This window comes from Agelaius tricolor, unplaced genomic scaffold, assembly GCF_023055355.1.
Source record: "Agelaius tricolor isolate 1412-34295 unplaced genomic scaffold, bAgeTri1.0.p SCAF_20, whole genome shotgun sequence".
Lineage (NCBI taxonomy): Eukaryota > Metazoa > Chordata > Aves > Passeriformes > Icteridae > Agelaius > Agelaius tricolor.
In genome coordinates, this window is record NW_027269280.1 from 4223037 (window position 1) to 4246006 (window position 22970).

Here is a 22970-nt window from a genome sequence, read left to right on the forward strand (position 1 = left end):
TTTCTGCAGAACCTGATCCTGCCACGAGTCCCTTTAGGAGCTCCTCATCCAGCGAGGGTGGGAAACTCCTTGAATACAGAGCTCACAGTTAATGCAAGGATCATCTGGAGAATGGAGAGGTCACTTGGTGCTGCTCATTTCCCAGATGGATGGGTTTTATCCTGTTGGAAATTGGGGAAATCTCTGTTGTTGCTGTCTTTGACAGGTGGGCAGAGGCAGGAAGAGCTGGCACCAAGTGGCAGTCGGTGTCCAGCAGGAAAATAATGTTTGAGTGGAGAAAACTGCCTGTTGCATATGAAAAAAAAAAAAAAAAAAAAAAAAAAGAAGGAAAATCCATGGAAACTGCGACTTAAACTGGGTTTTGCAGTGACCTCTAGTGGGAGCCGAGCCGGGAGCTGTGGGAAGGGGCTGAGCAGTGATGGGATGCATTTTGATGCATTTTGTGCCCGAATTTGCCCGAATTGCCCATCGGGAAGGTCAGAACCCCTCGGTTCATCCCCAGAGACAGCCGTGGGTGTTTTGGTGAGAGGCAGAAGCTCCTGGAGGTGCTGGCGGCAGCTCCCGGCGCTGGGTGCTGACAGCTCTTGGATAATTCATTAAAGAGGGAGGATGGCGCATCCCTGCCCAAGGAGGGAGCAGCACAGAGCCCGACACACGATCCTGGGTGTCCGTGGGACTCAATTCCAGCCCCGGGAACTCTGTGGAAGCAGCACGGGCTGGACAAGGAGGTGAGGGGAGGGTGGAGGTAAAGCAGGACTCAGGTGTGACATAAAAACCACCTCGGGATTTGCAGGGTGGTGGAAGGGAAATCCGGCAGCTCCGGGATGGTTTGGGGTGTGGAGGATCCTTGAGGAGATTTTTTTGCTGTTGGTGGCCCCAGTAAAGCTGGGTTTGCTGGCTTGGACCTTTTGGTGCAGTTCCCTGCGTGGGTGGCAGCTATGAGGCTTTCAAAGGTCCATGGGATGAGCTGATGCCCACCTGAGGCTCTCACCTGCATGGTTTGGGCTTTTCCAGCGCTTCCAAAATAGCTGTGGCCTCATAAGTGATCCTCCTCCCCCCTGCACCCTCATCTCTTCTGTTCTATGGCGTTAAACCAAAGAAGCATCAATGGAGCATCAATTGAAAAATGAAGTTTTGATCCTCTGGTGACGATAAATAATAATTTCGCAAAGTTTCTTTCTGTTTTGTTTTTTTTTTTAAAGTTGTTTTCTTGACAGATCTTGCTTCAAAGTGGTGCAAACTTTGTCAAAGGAGCTGGCCTGTTCTGCCTGACTCTTTCTCAGGAGCTGCAGAGCTCAGGAATTTGTGCTGTGATCCCACAGAGTTCCTTGCAGTTTCCCTGTTGACAGACAAATCCCTGTGGGAAAAGCAAAACCCTTCATTGTAGTGAGGGAGAGGTTTTCTGATCAAGCTCGTGTCTTTAGGAGAGAAAGAAATCTCCTGGCTCCTGAGTGATGAGGGAAGGGAAATAATCCTTTAAAAGAGCAGTGTCTTGCTGGGCTCACATGCACTGATGAGTCCTGGGGCATCTCTTATTCAGGGAAACACAAAAATTGAAGTGAACTTCCAGAAATGGCTGGGAACAGGGCACTAAAATGTGCTGGGATCATAAAATTATCAGCACCAGCAAAATACTGAGAAAATCTGGGCACAAAACAGGCCAGAAAAGAGTTGAGGAGTTTTGTCTGGTGGGGAGCAGTGTCATTTACTCATTAACAGACACGTGAGAGAAGTGGGTTAAGGAAACCTGAGCAGGGCAGGTGCTGAGGGGGAGTCAGGTTGATCCTTTCCTGCTTCCCCGCTGGGAGAGAAAGGAAAAGTGGCTTTTCCTGAGAGCTCTGTCAGAAGCAAAATAATAAAAATAATAATGATGAGTTATTATTATTAGTATTATTATTATTATTAGTAGTAGTAGTAGTAGTATCTTTTCTCTCTCCCCCTTCCATGTTCCTCCCTGAACTGGGAGTGAGCTCTGTCCAGGTGTTGGTTTGAGAAACAAAAATCTTCCTTTATTTTGTCTTCCAAACCAATGGAGCCTGAGCTAAGGGCAGGCAAAACAAATGGATGAGAGTGGTCATGTGCAGGGGAAGGGGAAAAAAGGATGTTAATATTTAAAGTAAAAGTAGGGAGCTTTCTGACAGAAAAGTGATCACAATCAGGTCATGCCCTGGCTAAGGAAAAATGGGGAATTCTGAATCCTGGGGCTGGGGACAGTCAGCAAAGCAAAAAATGGCATTTCTTGTGTGTGAAGTGAGTGCAGGTCTGATTTCTTTATTTGTTATTTAAATAACCTGCTTTCAGGCCATCTTTCTCTCTGGAGTGTTGTGGTCTTGTTGCTGCTGAGCATAAATCTCAAAACTCAGCTCTTAGAGACAAATGCAAAGAACAGGCTGGATTAAAATGAGAATAACCTTAAAATTCCTGTTTAAGAACTGATTTTCCTGAGTTTGCCACAGTCATACAGGATACTGTGTGGTTGGGTCCTTTGCTCTTCATTTTTTGCAACCCTGCTCCCAAATCCACTGAGCCCCAATATCCACCAGTGCCTCATGCAGGCTCATCCCAAAATCCTCCCTCCAGAGTCAGGGCTTGCCAGAGCTCAGCAGGAACATTCAACTTGCTGCCTATTTCCAGTTTGCAAAGCTTCTGCTTTGGAAAAATCAAAATTAAATTTAAAAAAAGGGGGCAGAACCTGCACAAACAGAGCATCCCTGTCCTTTTAGTGCTTGGTGAAAACCTCACACGCAACCACAAGGTCCTCTTGAGCAGTGGAGCAGCAAAATGGGACAATGCAATATCCCTGAGGGCAGGAGGAGAACAGCAAAGGTGCTGGGCTGGTGAGCATGGCCTGGAGCTGCTCTGGCTGCTCAGCCACGTTCCACCTTTAATTTTCCAACCCTGGAGCCTTCCAAGGCAGCTCACTCCAAGGCAGTTTACTCCAAGGTAAGCTGCTCCAAATGTACTGAATTCGTTTCTGTCCATTTCTGCCTTAGGATAGGAATTTGTCTCTGAACTGGGTAACCCTGGTGTCTGTAAAAACAAAAGGAAACCCTGAAAAGCCAACTTTAGCAGAATATTACCATGATATGTGTGATGGAGACATAATTTGTCATACCATAATTTGTCATACCATAATATGTATGAAATATGTACACAAAAATGCTTATTTTATTTGCTAGCATGAAATTAGCAGCTTGGTTTAGGTAAATAAAAAGCACAGTTTATTTTTATAGCCTGGGAATTGAGCTTGACCCTCAGCAGTGAGAATTTCCCAGATGAATTCAATTTCTACCATGAGGGGTCAGAAATGGAGGGTGCAAGAGGATTTGGTTGTGTCAGGGACAGCCTTTTTTGCACCTCTCAGCCTTTGGAGAGGGATGGGGGATGCTGGGCAGGGTTGAACATCCCCGGGTCCCTCTCTGATCAGTTTTATCAGCAGTGGCCGTGCCTCTCGCTGGCGTGTGGGGACATCTGCTGCCAGCACTGAAAGCTGGCTTGGAGCTGCTGCTGGGAGCACTGGGAATCACATTCTTGTGCTGGGTGGTGCTGTGGGATTCATCTTTTTTGCCTACAGGTCAAACTCCTCGCAGCCTTTCCCAGGGATTCTCCACTTTCATGCCTAGATGTGTATAAAGGAGAAAAACTAAGGGTTTTTTTTCTGGTGCCTTCCACTGTTTATTCCAACTTTATACATGGAAAATTCTGTCTAGACCGAGTTATTGAGTGTTCAGATCCTGACTGCATCTCCAGGGGTGGGTTTGTCTCAGTTTTTATGGAAACTGGGATCTTCCTTCCTGCTCACAGCAGCGAGTCTGGACTGGGAAGAGCCTGGATGGAATTGCCATCCTTGGACAAGCTGGGATAATGATCTCCTGGAATTACCTGTGCAAGGCTGATTTTTGTCCCTGGGAAGGACCCTCTCTCCCCCTCCTGACCTTGCACCCCACAATCTTTGTGTTGTAGAAGGAGGAGGTGGACGAGAACGGCGAGCCCATCATGGAAGGGGCTCTGATAGCCCGGGACAAGGTCGGGGTGCAGGATTTTGTCCTTCTGGATTCCCACACCAGCGAGGCTGCTTTCCTCAACAACCTTCGCAAGCGCTACCAGGAGAACCTCATCTATGTAAGTGTCCCTGAGGGGGCCTTGTGGCAGCTGAGATGTCCCTGAGGGGAGCTTGTGGCAGCTGAGATGTCCCTAAGGTGACCATGTGGCAGCTGAGATGTCCCTAAGGTGGCCTCATGTCAGCTGAAATGTCCCTAAGGTGACCATGTGGCAGCTGAAATGTCCCTGAGGTGACCGTGTGGCTGCTGAGATGTCCCTAAGGTGGCCTCATGGCTGCTGAGATGTCCCTGAGGGGGCCTTGCTGGTCAGGTCCAGGAGGAAGAGCTGAGTATCCTGTGTGTATCTAACAAGGTGTTGGTAGTGCCCAGCAGAGCGATCACCCAGGAGTAATTCATCTGCCTGAACTCCTGAAAATAAATCTCAGCTTGCTCTGAGTTGCCTTGCAAAGCTTTAAAGGACGTGCAGTAAATAGGGAGGGAATGGAAAAGGGAATGCTGTGATTGAAGGAAGGCAGGACAAGGTTTGTCTGGGAAGGGCTGAGGGTTTTATTTTTGTGTTGTGTTAACTTGAGTAGGAAAAGGGCCCTGGAAGCACCAAGGGATCCCAAATCCTTGCATTCAAATTGTCAGGCTCTGAGCTTGCTCTCATGGTTCAGCTTTACTCCTGACCAAGGGGATTTTGGAAGAAGTTTGGTATCAGTTTGGGAAGAGTTCTTGGTTGGTTTGGTTCTCTCACAACAAGCTCTGTACCAGTTTTGACATTTATTTGTGGATAATGTCCTGAGGTACTTGGCTCCTCCTTTGGGATTTTGGGGTGAAACGGGTGTCCCTTGGCTCCTCCTTTGGGATTTTGGGGTGGAGCAGGTGTTCCTTGGCTCCTCCTTTGGGATTTTGGGGTGGAGCAGGCGTCCCTTGGCTCCTCCTTTGGGATTTTGGGGTGAAGCAGGTGTCCCACTGGGCTCTCTCTCCCTGCAGACCTACATTGGTTCTCTCCTCGTGTCTGTGAACCCCTACCAGGAGCTGGACATTTACACAGTGTCTCAGATGCAGCTCTATCGGGGCGTGAACTTCTTTGAGCTGCCCCCACACCTGTGAGTGTTCCCCTGGCATCTCTGTGGGTATTCCTAATTCGGGATTTCCCTGTAATGCTCTCCAGCCACCACGGGGGTGTCCACAGTCACTAGGCCTGGTTTTTACTGTCAGGCCTTGAGTCAGGCTCAGGTTTTGAGCCCAGCTTTCACAGAGCCCTGCCCAGAATGAGGTGATCCCTACCATCCCTTCCAACCCATTTTGGGATTCCATTACCCTGTCCAACACTAAACCAGGAGTAAGAACTCTTGGGAACCTTTGCCATTCCTCCTCCTGTGCCATTCCTAATGGATGTTTCCCCTCCTGTGCCTGTCCCAGCTATGCCATAGCTGACAACGCCTACAGGGTGATGTGCAATGAGTTCAACAACCACTTCATCCTCATCTCTGGGGAGAGTGGGGCTGGCAAGACAGAGGCATCCAAGAAGATCCTGCAGTACTATGCAGTCACCTGTCCCACCACGGAGCAGCTCCAGACTGTCCGGGACCGGCTCCTGCTCTCCAACCCCGTCCTCGAGGTGAGAAACCAAAGGAAGACCCAAAAATGCAGAGGGGTTGGAGTTGGTGGCCCCACTGCTCGAGGATTCCCTGCAAATCTGCAGCTCTGAGCAAGAATGGCCAATATTGGCACAGCCTCTGAAAGAATATTTGGGATTTCGTATCATTTAGTGTTCGGAAATTTGAATTTGGGGGTTTGATTTGAGGATGGCTGGAAGAAATACAAGAAAATAAAAGAAAACTGCACTGTGCAGCAGTTCCTTAGGGCTAGATAAGAAAAACCAGTAATTGGTTAAGCTGAATTCCACTTTAAAGCTATGCAAATGCATTCGTTTGTATTTTTTTTTAATCTCACTAAATTCAGTGGGACTTGGCTGAAGCAGCAAGTCTTGGTTACTTGGTCCCAGTGAGGTGAGGAGTGACTTTCCCTCTCTGCTTGCCCCCAGGCTTTTGGGAATGCAAAAACCCTGCGCAACGACAACTCCAGCAGATTTGGGAAGTACATGGACATCCAGTTTGATTTTAAGGTGAGAACAAACTCAGTGGAGCGCTGGGGAAAGGAGCTGTGCCTGAGAAACCCCCTGGATGCTGAGCAGGCAGCCCAGGATTTATTAATTCTTACCCTGCACATTTCTGCCCCTGTTTTTGCAGACCTTGCATTTTGCAGGTGAGGTCACTGGTTATCCATCCTGAAAACTTCCAGCCTTGCTGGCAATCCTGGCAGTGCTCCACAGAAAGCTCTGAGAGAGTTCTAAAGCTCAGGTTACTCTTACAGGACAGCAAATCCTTGCACTGTTGCTGGACATTCTTAAGCAAAAGGTGGCAGATAAATGACAGCAGAGTTTGGCTTTTCCTGAGCCTGTTCCTCATTCCTGGGAGTAAAGAAACAGCAATCACGGGGATTATTGATATTTTTGGTGTTGATCTGCCTGCTTTGCTCTGCCAGGGAGCTCCAGTGGGAGGGCACATCCTCAGCTACCTGATTGAGAAATCCCGAGTTGTCCACCAAAACCATGGAGAGAGGAATTTCCATATTTTCTACCAGCTGCTGGAGGGGGCAGACAAGGATCTGCTCGGCTGGCTCGGGCTGGAGCGTAACCCCCAGAAATACACGTACCTCATCCAGGTCAGTGGGAGCTGCAGCTGCTCTGTGGCTCATCAGGAATTGTAAGGATGGAAAATGCAGCTTGGCCAGAAGGTATTCTTACCCTAAAAATAAGGGATGGCTGGAAGATCAAGCTCTGCACAGCTTCAGGCAATTTATGGTGATGCTCTCCACTCTCAGGGGTTTGATTTATTTGGGGTTTCCAGTAGAAACTGAAAGATTTGATCAAAGGAGCCATGCTCAGGATTAACTAACAGTGAGAAAACTCACTGAGGGAACTGGCAGTGAAAGCAGTGTACCCAGAGGTGTCTGTTTGCTGATAATAAAAGTTCTTTATCAATTAATTGTATTAATTCATCTTTCTTTTGCTGCCCAGGGTCGATGTGCCAAAGTGTTTTCTATCAATGACAAGAATGACTGGAAAATCGTCCGGAAAGCTTTTTCCATCATTGACTTCACTGAAAAAGATATCGAGGTACTGCTGGTGAAAAGGAACTGAGCAAGGGGATTTCAGAGAGGAGGGCACTGCTCTTTTCCTGAAGTGATGGGAGCAGCTGTGGAGAGGGGTGAAAGGTGGAACAGGACACACTTTGGGTAGTCAGGACTGGAGGGGCTGACAAGAAACATGGACAGGGACTTTGGACAAGGGCCTGGGGTGGCAGGACAAAGGGGGATGGCTTCCCACTGCCACACAGTAGGTTTGGATTAGATATTGGGAAGAAATTGGGTCCCTGGCACAGGCTGCCCAGAGAAGCTGTGGCTGCCTCATCCCTGGAAGTGTCCAAGGATGGATGGGGTTTTTTGGAGCAACCTGGGATAGTGGAAGGTGTCCCTGCCCTGGCAGGGGTGGGACTGAATGATCTCTAAGTTCCTTTCCACACCATACCACTCTGGGATTCCATGATTCGGTGGGATTGAGGGAGTGGGTGGTGAAGGGCATGATGCCAGGGGTGGCACTGGATCCTCTGGTTCGCCTCCTTCAGCCCAGCCAAAATTCTGTTAATTAATGGCAGGAAAGATCAGCACCACCCCACAGGGCTGTGAGAAATCACGTTCTAATGGAATATCTCCCATTATCAGCATCTCTTTGGAATCGTTGCCAGTGTCCTGCACCTTGGGAACATCCAGTTTGAGGAGGACAGCAACGGCCACGCCATCATCCGCGACGGCTCCCAGATCAAGTGGATTTCCAAGGTGCCTCTGCCCAGATGGGCTCAGAATTCCCAGTGCTGGGAGGAAAACCTGAACCTTGCTGGGATTTTCCTATTGGTACAAAATATTTATTCCCAAAAGCACAAGGGTAACTCTAAAAATACCCAGCTCTTCTTGTAAAGCACCTCGAGTTTTCTCCCTGAAATTTCCTTATCTCCTGTGGCTCCAAGACGGGGGTGGCTGGGGAGGGGGTGGATGTTGTGCCCTGCTGATCACACAGTGCTGCTTATTTGAACAGGGAGGATTATTATTCCTTATTTCCCGTGGCTGTGCTCTGAGTGCAGATATTTCTCTCCCCGCAGCTCCTGGGTGCTCACCTGTCCATCCTGCACGAAGCTCTCACCCACAGGAAGATTGAAGCCAGATCCGAGGAGGTACCAGGGAGTTCTGTGAGGTCCCAGATTAATCTGGGAGATCCCACATGGGGGGTGGGTGAGGAGCCAGTTCTGAGTGTAAACCAGATCCCTCTGACTGTCCCTCTCCTCCTCCACATCCCCTTCTTCCAGCCTGAGACGTTAAACTAAAATATATTGGAGTTTTATTGCTGAACAGGGCAGGAGCTGGTAAAAAACTGGAACGGGGAATTGTATTTGAGCCAAACAATTTCCCCTTGCCCAGGCCACGGTGCTTCCTGGGAAATTGGGCTGCACAAACAGAGAAAACCACTCTTTGAACGTTATATATTTTTATTTTAATAATATAGAAGTAAAACGAGGTCAGAATATTTTCCTGCTTCGTCTAAATTAATACTCACCAAAATGTAGTGCCCCAAACCTGCTGGCAGCTGGGGATACACCAGGCTGAAGGAACACTAGTGGAAAATAAAGCTGTAGGGAAAATCAGGGAATTCCAGAGTGGTTTGGGTTGGAAAGGACCTTAAATGGTCCAATTGTCACCCCCTGCAGGAATGGCTGCAGTCCAGGGGTGGCTGTGCTGTGCTGTGGGACAATGTGGCTGCTTCTCCAAGCCACAGAGGTGACCTGGCTGTGCAGAGGTTTGCTCTGATCCCCATGGTGCTCATCCTCTCTGGGATATGTTTATTTCCAGGTGCTCAGCCCACTGAACGTGGATCTGGCATTCTACGCCCGGGATGCCGTAGCAAAAGCAATTTATGGAAGGACTTTCACTTGGCTGGTCAACAAAATCAATGGCTCTCTTGCCAACAAGGTTGGTTTCTTGTCTGGGGTCCTGAGTGCTCCTAAAATGCTGAGCAGTTTCTCCAGAGAGGCCCCACAACCCCCATCACCAAATATCTGGGATGTTGGATAATTGCTGCTGGGACATCCCCCAGCCCTGAGCTGGAAAACCCTTTAGTTACTCCCTGTTAAAGAGTTTTAGCAGTTCATTACCTGCCTTAAAGTGGCTTCTCCACTGAGATTTCTCTGAAAGAGAAAGTTTGAAGTTCAGGTGAGAGCAGCCACGTGCAGGGAAGGAGCAATGGCAGAGCAGGGATGTTTTTGACAGGACCCAACTCAGAAAACAGTTATTGGCCTGCTGGATATTTATGGCTTTGAAGTGCTGGACACAAACAGGTAAGGGCTGTTCCTGGGATTTGGGGTGACCTGGGGGTACAGGACATTCCTGCATGAATTTTTGAGAGTGCCCTCAGCCCAGTACAGGGCACTAAAACCTGGGTGCAGGGTTTGCTGGACCTCAGGAAAAGCTTTGCTTTGGGCTGTGGTGCAACAGTGTGGGAGCAAGGGGTGGGCTGGTTTGTGTGGGAATGGGGGGTTTGTTCCATGTGAAAATGGGGAATTTGGTCCCTGTGGAAATGAGGGCTTGGTCTCTCTATGGGAATGGGTGGAGGAAGAAGCAAAAGTGCCCCTGGATCGCATCAAACCTGCTGCTCATTTAACCTCCCTGAAGTTTTGAGCAGTTCTGCATTAATTACTGCAATGAGAAGCTGCAGCAGCTGCTGATTGAGATGACCCTGAAGGCAGAGCAGGAGGAATATGAACTGGAAGGCATTGAGGTAAATTATATTTCACCCTCCCTTTTCCCTTTGAACTGCCATTGCACTGAATGCTTTTGATCACCAGTGTGAAAGTCATCCTGCTTTTTTAGATTGTTGTTGTTCCCATGGGAAGTGTAGGATTTGCAGGGGTCTCTTTCTGTAGCCCTTTTGAAGTGCAATTTAGCCCAGACTTAATTGACATCATTCAAGGAAGAAGTAGGACCTTCCCCAGAACTCAGATGCTCAGCAGTGACAATGTCCCTGGAGAATGAGGGATTCCAGCAGTGTAAAACATGGAAAGATGGAGAGGATTTATGCAGAGAACAAGAGGATGGTGTGGGCTGCTGGGAGCAGGAGAACTCTGGAGTGGGATTGTGGATCACTGTGCTGTCACCTTTTCCCTCAGTGGATCCTAATTCACACCACTCATTTCAGGGGGATCTGAGGCTGTATCTTATTTAAGTTCCAAAGAACTTTAAAAATTGCAAACAAAAGGTCTTAATCTAAAATTTTTCTTCCTTTTTCCCTTTTCCAGTGGGAACCAATCCCATATTTTAACAACAAAATAATCTGTGACTTGGTTGAGCAGAAGCACAAAGGAATAATCTCCATCCTGGTAAGAACAGAGTTTGTACTAAATTAAAATGCAGGCCTGTGCCTTGCTCTAATGGTTCTTAATCACATTTTACCCTCTAATTATGGGATGGGTCTGTGTTATCCAGAACATAAACACAGGTTCCTGTAACAAACACCCAGAGGATCCAATTTCGGGGGGAGTTAAAGGTGGGGGATGTTCTGCTTCCCCTGCAATGGAGCTTTGGGTTTGTGGGGCAAAGTTGCCCTAAATGTTGTTGTTGAGGAGGGGATCTGAGCTCAGAGCAGCTCTGATCCAGTGTCTGCTGTTGCAGGATGAGGAGTGCCTACGGCCTGGGGAAGCCACTGATTTGAGCTTCTTGGAAAAGCTGGAAGAGAAAGTAGGAGACCATGCCCACTTCGTGACGTATGCATTTACCCTCTGTATCCTATCCCAGACCCTTCCCATCCCAAATCCATGCCAGGGCTGGGGAGGGAGCAATCTCTGCCTTGTCCCAGAGGGAATCAAAGAGCCCATCCAGTGTCTGATGTTGGAAATCCCCACTGGTGCGTCCGGGGTGCTGGGAGGTGTGAGCAGGGCTCTGTCTCTTCACTGCTCTGATGCTGAGCTCTGAGTCTGTCATTCCACACCAAAATCAGGGGATTTTAGCCCAGGATTTTAGCCCAGGAAGGTTAAATGGCTTTGGCCATAGATGGCTTTGGTCCCCAGGGACTCCAGGAAAAGCTGAAGATGTTGTGACAAGGAGCCAAATGCCTGAAGCTGAGGGGGGATATGTAAATATTTACACCCATCTTGTTCTGTGTGAGCTTGGAGTACGAAGAGGAGAGAAAGCGCTTGTGCTCCTCTCCCCCAGATGAGTGACATTTTGGTTCATACTCCATTTGGAGGGGGTTTGGATCCCGTTTTGGTGGCAGCTGAGCGCGTTGGCGCCGAGCTGTGCTGGCACTTCCCTGCAGGAGCTGCTGAAGGGCTGTGACAAGTCATCAATTGAGAGTCACAGTGCTGAGCTGTCACTGTTCCTGCAGCTCTGAACTCCACCACAGCCAAGTGGAAAATTTGTAGCCAACTTCCTTGTCACCACAATGTGCCTTAATGCTGTTCTGCCTGATTAAAAGCTTTAAATAGAAGTGCTGGAGCTACTTCCACGGGATCTGCTCTTGGAAGGAGCTTTGATACACGAACGTGCTGTTGTGACACTCAGCTCTGCTGTTTGTGACTGCTTACAAAGCTGAAAATTCAGCTGTGAAGTTGCTCTTTTTTTTTCTTCTTGTTTGGTTCCTTTTTTTCCCCCCAGGAATCCTTGCTTTCTGAAATATTCCTGCTATTCTTGAACATTTGGGATTCTTTCGTTGTATTTGGGTTCTCGCTCTAGGGCAAAAATGTCTGAAATCCTTTCCCCCCGGGTTTGCTTTGGGGTTGAGGAAGCTGGTGGTTTTTTTCCCCCCACATAAGCAGTAAAAATGTATTTAAATTGATGTTATGGGAAGAAATAGAAATACTTCTGGAATGGGTGATCACTGCCAAATGGCCATGAGTAGATCCCAGACATCCTGAGGAGTTTATGGGAGCTGCCAGCAGGGAGAGATGAAGGTCTGCTCAAAGGCCGTAACTCCACAGTCAGAGCCCCATCAATAGGCTCAAACACCACCTTTCCAGCTGTCCCCCAGCTGTGGCTGTCCCCAGGCTGAGGGAATCTCTTTGCTGCTCTTTCTCCTGGTGTTCTGTTGGGTTTTCCCCCGGCAGGCGCAAGTTGGCGGATCAGAAGATGCGGAAATCGATCGACTGGGTGGATTTCCGCCTCCTCCACTACGCTGGAGAGGTCACCTACTGTGCTGTGGGTGAGTGAGAGTGGCCAGGCTGGAGCTCCTGAACTGCTGTGGGTGAGTGGGAATGGCCAGGCTGGAGCTCCTGAGCTCCTGAACTGCTGTGGGTGAGTGGGAATGGCCAGGCTGGAGCTCCTGAACTGCTGTGGGTGAGTGGGAATGGCCAGGCTGGAGCTCCTGAACTGCTGAGTGGGAATGGCCAGGCTGGAGCTCCTGAGCTCCTGAGCTGCTGTGGGTGAGTGGGAATGGCCAGGCTGGAGCTCCTGAGCTCCTGAACTGCTGTGGGTGAGTGGGAATGGCCAGGCTGGAGCTCCTGAGCTCCTTGAACTGCTGTGGGTGATGGTGACTTGATGGGCAGAGGAATTACAAATTACCTGCCCTCTGCAGGCACTGACCTGCAAGTCTTAAATGTGGCTGCAGTGAGAATTTTGAGGATGTGAATGTTCCTGTTTTCTTTTTTATTTTCTTTTAATTAAATTTTTTTTTCAGGATTTCTGGAGAAGAATAATGATCTGCTGTACAGAAACCTGAAGGAGGTAAGCACAAAAAAGGGATGCTGCTCTTTTACATCACCTGCTTGGTGCAGAATATTTATTTACTTTCTGTAGCAAACAAAAACATCCTTTTCTCTTCAGCACTGATCTTTAGGGCTGTTTTGCTCCCAGGAGGAGTAGAAAGGCTGCTCAATAGGTCAACTTTTATCTCCTCCTGTTTTAGGTGCTGTGCAACTCCAAGAACAGCATCATCAGGGATTGTTTCCTCCTGTCAGAGCTGGACAACAGGAGGAGACCAGAGACTGTGAGTTCTGTCTTTAATCTTAATTCTGAATATCATCTCAGCTCCCCAGGCCTTGGTTTAATCACTGATCCCTTCCTCAGTCCTGATGGCCATAAACTAAAACACAACATGAACTAAAACATGACAAGGTCTGCCTCAACCTGAGGAAGAGCTTTCCATGGAGCTGCCCAGGGAGGGCCTGGAGTCATTCCAAACCCACCTGGACACATTCCTGTGTCACCTGCTTTGGGTGACCCTGCCTTGCCAGGGGGTTGGACTGGGTGATCTCCAGAGGGCCCTTCCCACCCTATAAATTGTGGGGGTTTGGGATTCCTGCACTTGGTGGATGGTTTTGCTGCCATCCACCCCTGAGAGCTCCCTGGCAGAGGAACAGTGGTGCTGCTGAGACAGCAGCCAGCAAAGTCACATCCCACAGCACATCCCCCAAGGAGCAGGGGGATCTGAAGGGCTGCCTGCTGTGTCCAGATGTGTCCAGCTGCATGGCCAGGGCTCAAATGCTCCAGCTCAGCACTCACACAACTGACCACGCTCCAAAAACTCCAGGCTACCAATGCACCATCAGCTTTTGCTTCCAGGGTTAAGCTGGATGCAGGGAGTCAATTTCCCTCCCTGCAGGGAGGAGTTCCAGAGCTCAGGAAGTCCTTTTGATGCTGTCTTAGGTTGCAACCCAGTTCAAGAACAGCCTGACGAGCCTGATCGAGATCCTGATGTCCAAGGAGCCCTCGTACATCCGCTGCATCAAACCCAATGAGAACAAGGAGCCTGGTGAGGCTGGGCCTGGAGGCTCTGCTGACTCCAAGGAGTGGGCAGAGGGATTTCCTTGGAGCAGGGTGCAGTGTGTGTATGTTGTGGAGATGTGTGGGAGCCCAGGAAATTCCTCTGGCTGCCCTGGAGGACTGGAGACCCTGCCAGGGGGCTCAGAGACCTTGGCACAGAGCCCAAGCCCCCTGTGCCTTTGATTGAGCCCTTGGAAAAAAGAATTACCAACCTTTACATGAAGGATTACAAGCCATGACAGTTTAAGTAGAATGATAGTGAATTTATCACTGGGTGAAAAAATAGATTTTGGGGTTTTTAGAATGGGGGTTCAGGAGGCAAAATGGAGGGATCTGGGCATGTCCAGCCTTTTTCCTTCTTCTTGGCCTCTATCTTCTGCTGTGATGTTGGCACTTTTAGATTGGTTAAGAGTAGAAGTCTCACTGTCTAACACAGGTGATAGGTATTGGGAAGTAAACACTGTTCAAGCTGGCAGCAAATTTGTCCCCATGGGTAATTGGGGATTTGGTTCCTTCCTGATTTCCCCCAGCACGTGGGGATGTGGGTGAGCTTCCCCAGGCAGAACTGACCAGTGGAGGTGTGCTCTTACTGCAGGGAAGTTTGATGATTTCCTGATCCGACACCAGGTGAAGTACCTGGGGCTGATGGAGCACCTGCGGGTGAGGCGCGCCGGCTTCGCCTACCGGCGCAAGTACGAGCTCTTCCTGCAAAGGTGAGGGGGCTGCCTCCCCTGTGGCCAGGTAATCCTGCCCTCCTGAGGGCTGCAGAGCAAGCAAAACTCCAGTCCCAGCAGTGAGAGTTGTCAGCAGAACCCCCTCTGCTTCAAAAATGTCCTTTGCCTGTTGTTATCTGCATCGCTTTGATCTGCTTTGGCATCTCCCGCCTTGAGTGAAGCAGAGGGAGTTTCAGGGGTGGTTTCAGGAGGGATTTCTTCAAACTTCAGGTTGTTTGCATTGATGTCCTGCTGATCTTTCAGGTACAAAAGTCTCTGCCCAGCTACCTGGCCACACTGGCATGGGCCAGCAGCAGAGGGTGTGGAGAGACTCATCAAACACATTGGTTACAAGCCTGAGGAGTACAAATTAGGAAGGTAAGTTCCTTGCTCTGGCTGCTCAGTGTTTGCTGTCCTGGATCTTATGTCCTGTCTGTGACAGCAGCAAGGAGAGAGATAAAACCCTCGATGCACAAATTTCCTCATTATTTTTACCTATTTCCATGGGAGCTTCAATCCAACCTCATTTCTTCCATTTCTGTGTTAGGGCTCCAGCTTCTCCTGCTTCCCTGGGCAGTCCAAGGCAGCTCAGGCTTGAGTGGCATTACAGCTGTTTGGGGGGCTCTGAGCCTGCTCAGGAAGGATGGCTCACCATGGATAACCTGCTCCTGGTCTCTTTTTCAGAACCAAAATATTCATCCGTTTCCCAAAGACCCTGTTTGCCACAGAAGATGCCTTTGAGTACAGAAAGCACCTGCTGAGTAAGTTCCAGTTCCCTTGGCCTGGGACCTTCTTCCTGGCTCTGGCTTGGGTGGGGCTTGGAGCAGCCTGGGATGGTGGAAGGTGTCCCAGCCCATGGCAGGGATGGAGTGGGGTGGGCTTTAAGGTCTCTCCCAAGCCTGGCCTGCCTAGCTCTCAGAATTTATGGAAAACTCAGTAAAGTTGCTCCAGGCTGGGGGGAAATCCCTTGAATTGTGGATTTGTGGCTCCTTTGGAGCTCTTCAGTCCTATGAGTACCTCCCTGTCTGTGCCCAGATGCACCAAGTGCCTTTCCCTTGGGACTGGGGTCTCTTCTGTCTCATCCTAGGGGTTCCTTGAGCAGCAGAACTGGAGGGCATGGTGCCCACAGGGGCTGCTTCTGGTCCCCTCTGTCCCCTGTGCCATGGAGAGGGCAGGAGCTCAGCTCCTCACCCCCCTGACCCTGCAGGTGCCAGTGATGTCTCTGCCTTCTTTCCAGTTTCAAGACTCCAGGCCAAATACAAAGGATTCCTTGGGAAAAGAGCCTACCAGAAGAAGAGGAAAGCAGGTACAGGCTCTGCAGTGGGGAATTCTCTCAGGGCTGGGGGCTTTCCACAGGGCCTGGAGCCTTGGGAGGTCCCAGATCCGTGGTGCTGTGGCAGCACTTGGGGTTGTTGGGGTCACAGGAGGTGGCAGCTGCACCCAGAGCATTCCCAGAGCTTTTCCAGAGGTTCCTTTGGTTCTGTTTGGATCCTCACACCACGAGCTGCTCTTGGCTCAGCTGTGGGAGCAGCTCTGAGCAGCAGCAGCAGCAGCTTCTGTCACACACTGGGGACATTCTGGGGTACCTGGGGGTTGATCCTCAGCTGCTGGGGGAAAAGCCCCTCTTATCACAGCAGGCTGATGTAAAGTGCAGGCTCTGTAAAGCAGCTTCCTGGGCTGTGGGCAGGGACAGCAGGAGGCAGAGCAGGGACAAGGGCTGGCCTTGCTGCTCAGCCCCACAGCACAGTGGAACTTGATCCACCACGGAGAAGAAAAACATTCCAAACTTGCTGTTCCCACCAGCCGGCTTTTAGAGCTGCAAAATAACCAGTTTTAGCTCCTGCTGGGTGCATGTGAAGGCCAAAGCCCAGGACTGGTTCCCTCTTGCAGCAATCAAGCTGGAGGCCTGCTGGAGAGGAGCCCTGGCACGGAGGGCAGCCAAGAAGAGGACGTGGGCAGTGCAGACCATCAGGAAGTAACTGTCCCAACCATATTGCCCAGCCACAGAATCCCACAATGGTTTGGGTTGGAAGGGACCTCAGAGCCCATCCAGTTCCCCCACCCTGCCAAGGGGACACCTCCCACTGTCCCAGGCTGCTCCAAGCCCTGTCCAGCCTGGCCTGTGGCACTTGCAGGGATCCAGGGGCAGCCACAGCTCCTCTGGGAGCCTGTGCCAGGGCCTCAGCACCCTCACAGGGAAGAATTTCCTCATAATTTTTATCATTCCCTCTCCGCTCCCCTAAACCCAGCTCCTGAGCTGATTCCTTCTGAGCTCCAAAGCGCTGTGGTTTGGCCAACAGAACTTGGTAAAAACCTGTTAATATTTAGAATATTCTAAAGCTTGAGATTTCCATGGCTGACCCTCAGTGTACCTGAGCTAACACCAGCGATCCTTAGCCTGTCCCTCCCCTCATTTCCATGGATTTCTGGAGGTCACAGGATATTTTCTGTAGGTTCATAATCGGCTTCATCAATCGGAAGAAACCCCTCTGTGAAGAGAACAGGGACTTTGTGAGGCTTTCACAGTACCACTACCTGATGAAGCTCCGAGACCACCTCCCAAAAAATGTCTTGGACAAGAGCTGGCTCCAGCCTCCCTCCATCCTGGAAGAGGTGAGGGGTCCTGGAGGCTCTGGGAGAGGTGGAGGTGGCCCATGTTTGGTGGCCATGTGTGTGCACATTCCAGGTGGGAGAAAATGATCTGCTGCTGGCTCATCCTCTGTTCAGAGCCTTTGGAAAACCCCATGATCTGCTGTGTTTGGGTGGGAATGGGTGGAATAGCACAGTGGTTGGTCCTTGCAAGAGAAATGATGAAGCTCCCTGTTGGTTTAAACAATAAAAAGGGAAAATGCACTGACAGTAGAGTGAATTCACAAGCCCTAATAAAGACAAAATTAATCCCGTGGGGTTCTAGGCTCATGGCACAGGCAGAGCTGTTTGTACAACTTCCCTGCTTTATTTTTTCCTGATTTATTTTTTTTTAATGCAGACATCCGAGATGCTCCAGAAAATCTGCGTGAGGAACCTGGTGAGGAAATACTGCCGAGGGCTCAGTGCTGAGAGGAAAGTGCAGGTAACAACCCCTGGAATGCAAATGTGGCAGTTCAAACAGGTGTGATCCCTGAGGATCACCTGGGACACAGGCAGCACCTTCTGGTCCTGCTGCTCCAGTCAGTCCTTCAGGGATAAGAGCAAACTTCTCATCATAGGAGAGCAAACTCCTGGAGCCAGGTGTCCCTCATGATGGAGAGGGCAGACAGGTGGAGCTTAATTTAATGGCATGAAATCTGCTCTGCATAGAATTGGAAAAGATCCATAAATACCAAAGATCTGTAGGATTTTCCCAGAATAACCCAAAGGTGCCAGGAGAAAAGCAGCACAATTCCAAGATTCCATGAGTCAGGCAGGCAGCGTACGAGCAGAAGGATGCTGTGGGAGTGGCAGTGTTTGCATTGTCCCTGCTGGTGTTCCCTGTGGTGGAATTCTGAGGGTCAAGGCTGTTCCTTCTCCCATCAGCTGCAGCAGAAGGTGGTGACCAGTGCTGTTTTCAGTGGGAAGAAGGAGGGGTACCTGGAGAGCCTCAGCCAGCCCTTCCTGGAGACCCGCCTGAGTGAGTGCAGCAAACCCCTGCGGGCCTCAGCCACGTCTTCCTGGCTCTGGAAATTCCTGCTTGACCAAACAGGCTCTCTTTTCCCAAGAGAAATTCCCTCCTGGCAGAGGCAGCATCACCTGCCAGTGGAGTTCCTCCCTGTCACATCGAGTGACATCACATCACTGCTGGGTTGTTCTCAAACTGGGGGTACTGGGATCCCTCTGGCACAGAAAGCCATCAACCTGAGCAGAATTCCATGGGAGCTGGGATGGACCAGGGTCTGAACCAACAGCAGACCCAAAACCAGGCAGAAACTCCTGGTGTGAATTTACTTGTCAGGCAGGAAAAGTCACCAAAATGGGTCTGGGAGCAGCTGGAGGTGGCTGCCCTCAGTTTGGAAGGGAGCATTCCAAGGGGGGAAAGCCAGTTGGGATGAAGACAGCTGAACCAGCTCTCTGGAGTTTGCTGGGGAGTGGGGAGTGTCTGTCTGGGGCTGTGGCTCTGGCACCCACACCCAGTTTGTTTTTATGGTTTGCTCCTCAGAAGAGAATGACCTAAACCCCAAAGTGCTGCAGCTCATCCGTGGGGAGAACATCAAGGTAAGGGAAGGACAGAACTCTTGGAATTACATTCACTGGAGTCCTGGAGCTGGTTGCTCACTCGGGGACTGACGAAGAGCAGCAGAGCCACCATTTCCTTGCTTCTAAATTTGAGACAGGTCTCAAAATCATTGAGAAAAATAACTGAAATAATAGAAAACCTAATTAAGAGTTACTTAAGATTCCTTTTAATGAAAGCTTAAAGAACATTCCTAGCCCTGTCCAGGGGAGGAGCAGAGCTGGAGTGTCCCTGCACTTCCCATGGTTATGGCATAGAGGGCACAGGGACCCCATCATTCCCAGGATTCTGCCTCCTGAATTTCCCAGTGTAGGGAATCCAGATCCCTGTGAGCTCAGACCTGCACTCCACGGGCAGAGCTGCTCCTCTCTGAGCTGCTTCCAGCCAGGAAAATCCAAACCCCTGGAGCAGGAGCTTGCAGGGGTGGAAATGCTGATTCCAGCTCGTTGTTTTCAGTACGTGACCCCCGTGGTGAAATACGACAGGAACGGGTTCAAGGCGCGGGAGCGGCTCCTGGTGCTCACCCAGAGCTCGGCCTACGTGGTGGAGATGGCCAAGATCAAACAGAAAATCGAATATTCCACCCTGAAAGGTACCTCTGGGAGTCGCTGTCCAAGGCTGGATGGGACTAGGAGCAACCTGGACTAGTGGGATAGGTGGAATGGGATGATCCTAAATGTTCCTTCCAACCCAAACCATTCCGTGATGGTTCTGTGGGTTGTTGTGGGGATTCCTGTCCTGCCAGGCATCCTTTAAGGAAGGATGACATTATGAAACTTTGTCTTGCAAAGATATTGGAATGATCTGTCCCTCTTTTCCTGGGGGCTGAACAAAGCCTTGAAGGATGATTTTATGAGTAAGAGTTCCTTGAAATGTTTAAATGCAGGAGGACGTCACTTTCTGCTGACACAGAGAGGAGAAAAAATGACCCAAACCTTTCCTACCCTGGTTTGTGGGTATTTTTTAATCCTGGCACTGTTGGAACTACAGTTCAGGGGTAGAATGGATCCTTTCCCCTCTCCTGTTACCAAAACCAAGGCACCAGGGAAAGGTTTGGGGCAAACAGCTCCTGCAGGGGTTTAAATCACCACTGTTGGAATTGTGCTATGGACAATGGGTGACATAAAGGGACCTTCAGAAGATATTTTGAAAATTCAGATTAATTAATCAATCCAAGTAGGAGCTTCGTGTGTTTTGCTCTAAGAATGGGAATTATCTTCACTCTAAGGAAGGACAGAGCCCTCCTTCAGGAATGTGATTTCCCCTTTAACCATGTGGGGCTGGAGTTGCTTCTCCTGGGGGAAGCAGCTGAGGGTGGTGTGGAGCTGGGTTTGGTGTTTTCCTTTAAATTTGGGCTTCTTTTGAAGGGATCTCCACCAGTAACCTGAGTGATGGGATCGTGGTCATTCACGTTCCTGAGGACAACAAGCAGAAGGTAGGAAATGGGGATGGTGGCTCAAGTGAGGCCATGGGGCTGATGCCTCCAATACCATCCTATGAACTCCTGGAATGACACAATTCCTGGTGTTTATTCAGTGTGTAATCAGCCAGGCCTTCACATCCTTGCTGTCTCAACATGAAAACTTTCACTTGGAATCCCAGCCTGCCAGGGAGTGGTGGAGAATGAGAAGATCCCCCCTGAGCCTCCTTTTCTCCAGGCTGAGCTCCCCAGCTCCCTCAGCCCTTCCTGGTGTGGCTGATTCTCCATCCCCTTCTCTGGACACACTCCTTCCTTATTTTAGACCAAATAAATCCTAAATAATCCCTGGAGAGGGTGTTTAAATTGGTCACTTCTGCCTGGTGGTCATTCCAAAGGAATTTCTCTGCACCATCAGGTGCTGGGGTGATGCCAGGTGACTTTATCCCTCTTTTTTTGTTGTTTCCAGGGAGATGTGATCCTGCAGTGTGAGCACATCTTTGAGACAGTCACCAAGCTCTGCATATTGGCCAACAAGCAAAGCGTTGTTAAAGTGGTGAAGGGAAGGTAAGGAAGGCAGGAAGGTGGATGGGTAGCCCTGGGCAGGCTCAGTTTTATGGGAAAACCTTTTAGGCCTGGACTAGGTCAAGACTGTTGAATCACCCCAGCAGACATTGCCCAGAGCTGTGCAGCAGCATCTCTGTTTTTGTGACTTTCAGAGGCACAGGGAGATGAAATGGGATGCACTGAGAGAAAATGTCTTAAAAATCATTCCAAAGAGTCCTTGTACCTTGCTGGGGGTGCTGCTCTGCTCTGACAGCTGCCCACGCCCCACCTGCCTAAACCCAACCTATTTCTAGGTGATTTTATTTTAAACCCACTTTTTTTTTCAGTTTTCTGATGTGACCTGGGCATGAGGTCATGGCTTTAGTGGTTCCACAGGGGATCCCATTAGCCTCAGGAAAGCCAGCTGGGAAGCTGTGGGTCACATCAGGACAAATGCTCCTCTCCCAGACAGATTGAGGAGGCCCAAAATGTGATTCCTCCCAGTGCTCCTGGCAGGTGGATGCAGCCCATGTCTCCAGCCTCTCTGGGAATTGGAGCTGGCAGGTGAAACCTGCAATTCTGCTCCAGCTTTTCAGCCTGGCCTTTGCATTTCAGCTCTAATTAGATTTGGTGTGCTCAGTGCTTTCCTCCAGGTCAGATCTGCTTAGCTTCCAGTGCTTAATTGCACCAAGAAGACTCAAAAAGCCTGGGCTAGGCAGCCTTGTTCCATTCATCAACCCCTTGGGCTCGCTGGGATAATGCAATTGTTTAGGAAATTCACCTAAGCTGGAGGCTCTGATCTGCTCCTTTAACGAGATTTGCCCAGGGAACAGAAATAAAGGGGGTTTGGAGTAAAGCCTCTTGTGGGGAGAGCTCTCCAGGGGCTGTGGTGGTGTTCACAGGGGTCCCAGGACAAGGGAAGAGATGAGAATCTTGACTCCATGTTTCAGAAGGCTGATTTATTATTTTATTATATATATTATATTAAAATGATATATTAAAACTATACTAAAAGAATAGAAGAAGTGATTTCATCAGAAGGCTAGCAAAGCAATAGAAAAGGAATGGAATGATAATAAAATCTTGTGACTGACCAGAGAGTCTGAGCCAGCTGGGCTGTGATTGGCCATTAATTAAAAACAACCACACAAGACCAATCCACAGATGCACCTGTTGCATCCCACAGCAGCAGATAACCATTGTTTGCATTTCGTTTCTGAGGCCTCTCAGCTTCTCAAGAGAAAAAAATCCAAAGGAAAGGATTTTTCATAAAATCTGTCCATGACAAGGGCCCTCCTGTGCTTCCAGCCTCCGGTTCCGTGTGGGCTCCGGGAAGGAGGGGACCATGGTGTTCACCGTGGGGCCAGAGCCTCAGGTCTTCAAGGACAAAACTGGACAGCTGACAGTGGTAAGGCCTCAGCTGAGCACAGGGAGCCACCTGGTGCTTCCCCCTTTGGATCTCCACCTGCAGAGAACACAGCCCTCCCTTCCTGGGAGTCCAGGAGGGCCTGAGTGCCCTCCCAAAGCAGGAGGTGACCACCCCGTCAGTGTCACCTGCAGGAGGTGATCCAAGACAGGGCTGGGAGCTGCAGGTCCAGGGATTGTGCAGGAATTGGCCCAGGGATGGGGGCAGCAAGGCTGGTTCCTGGTGTGGGCACTCAGAGAATTTAGTCTGACCCAAACTCAATGTGAACCAGCAAAATGAGGCCTCAGGGGATGTTTTCCACCTCCCTCAACCAAGTTATGCCTGAAGTGAGTTGGGGGATGGAGGGAAGGCACTTCTTGTCACCCAAGCAGGTCCTCTGATGAGCTGACAGCTCCAAGGAAGAATTCCAAGAGGAGTTCTCCATCCTGCAGAGGAGATGGAGGGAACTGTCTCTATCTACCAATGGGCAAATAGAAACTCCACCACCACCTCTCTTCCCAGGCACTTTGAGAATTCCTGATTTAATGGCTCCTTCCTCTTCTCCTCCCAGGTGTCAACCCCAAAAAAGTCTTGATGAGAACCCGTTGCTGTTCCCTTGGCTGAGAACAGAAAGGAGCCTGCAGGATGAGACCAGCCCTCACATCTCCCCTGGAATCTCTGATGCCACAGGGCTGCTGTGATTTGAGAGTTTGTTTGCATCTTTTAGGCTCTTTTTTTTTATAGCTTAAAACTATTCAACTATAGATAA

The 22970-nt window shown here is 49.8% G+C and overlaps 1 protein-coding gene across 1 annotated transcript; it reads left to right on the plus strand.

Annotated features, from left to right (window-relative positions):
- Positions 1-3981: 3981 nt before the first annotated feature.
- MYO1H (myosin IH) lies at positions 3982-22796 on the plus strand. Its single transcript, XM_071444900.1, has 31 exons — positions 3982-4122; positions 5037-5152; positions 5469-5667; positions 6094-6174; positions 6594-6773; positions 7129-7227; positions 7833-7946; positions 8267-8338; positions 9012-9131; positions 9429-9496; positions 9831-9936; positions 10454-10534; positions 10827-10918; positions 12257-12351; positions 12826-12872; positions 13054-13134; positions 13794-13899; positions 14506-14623; positions 14888-15001; positions 15308-15384; positions 15861-15929; positions 16514-16598; positions 17077-17236; positions 17613-17696; positions 18140-18233; positions 18759-18814; positions 19290-19425; positions 20201-20268; positions 20720-20817; positions 22105-22204; positions 22773-22796. The coding sequence occupies exons 1-31, from the start codon at positions 3997-3999 to the stop codon at positions 22794-22796; spliced, it is 3066 nt and encodes a 1021-aa protein (XP_071301001.1). The 5' UTR covers positions 3982-3996.
- Positions 22797-22970: the final 174 nt, after the last annotated feature.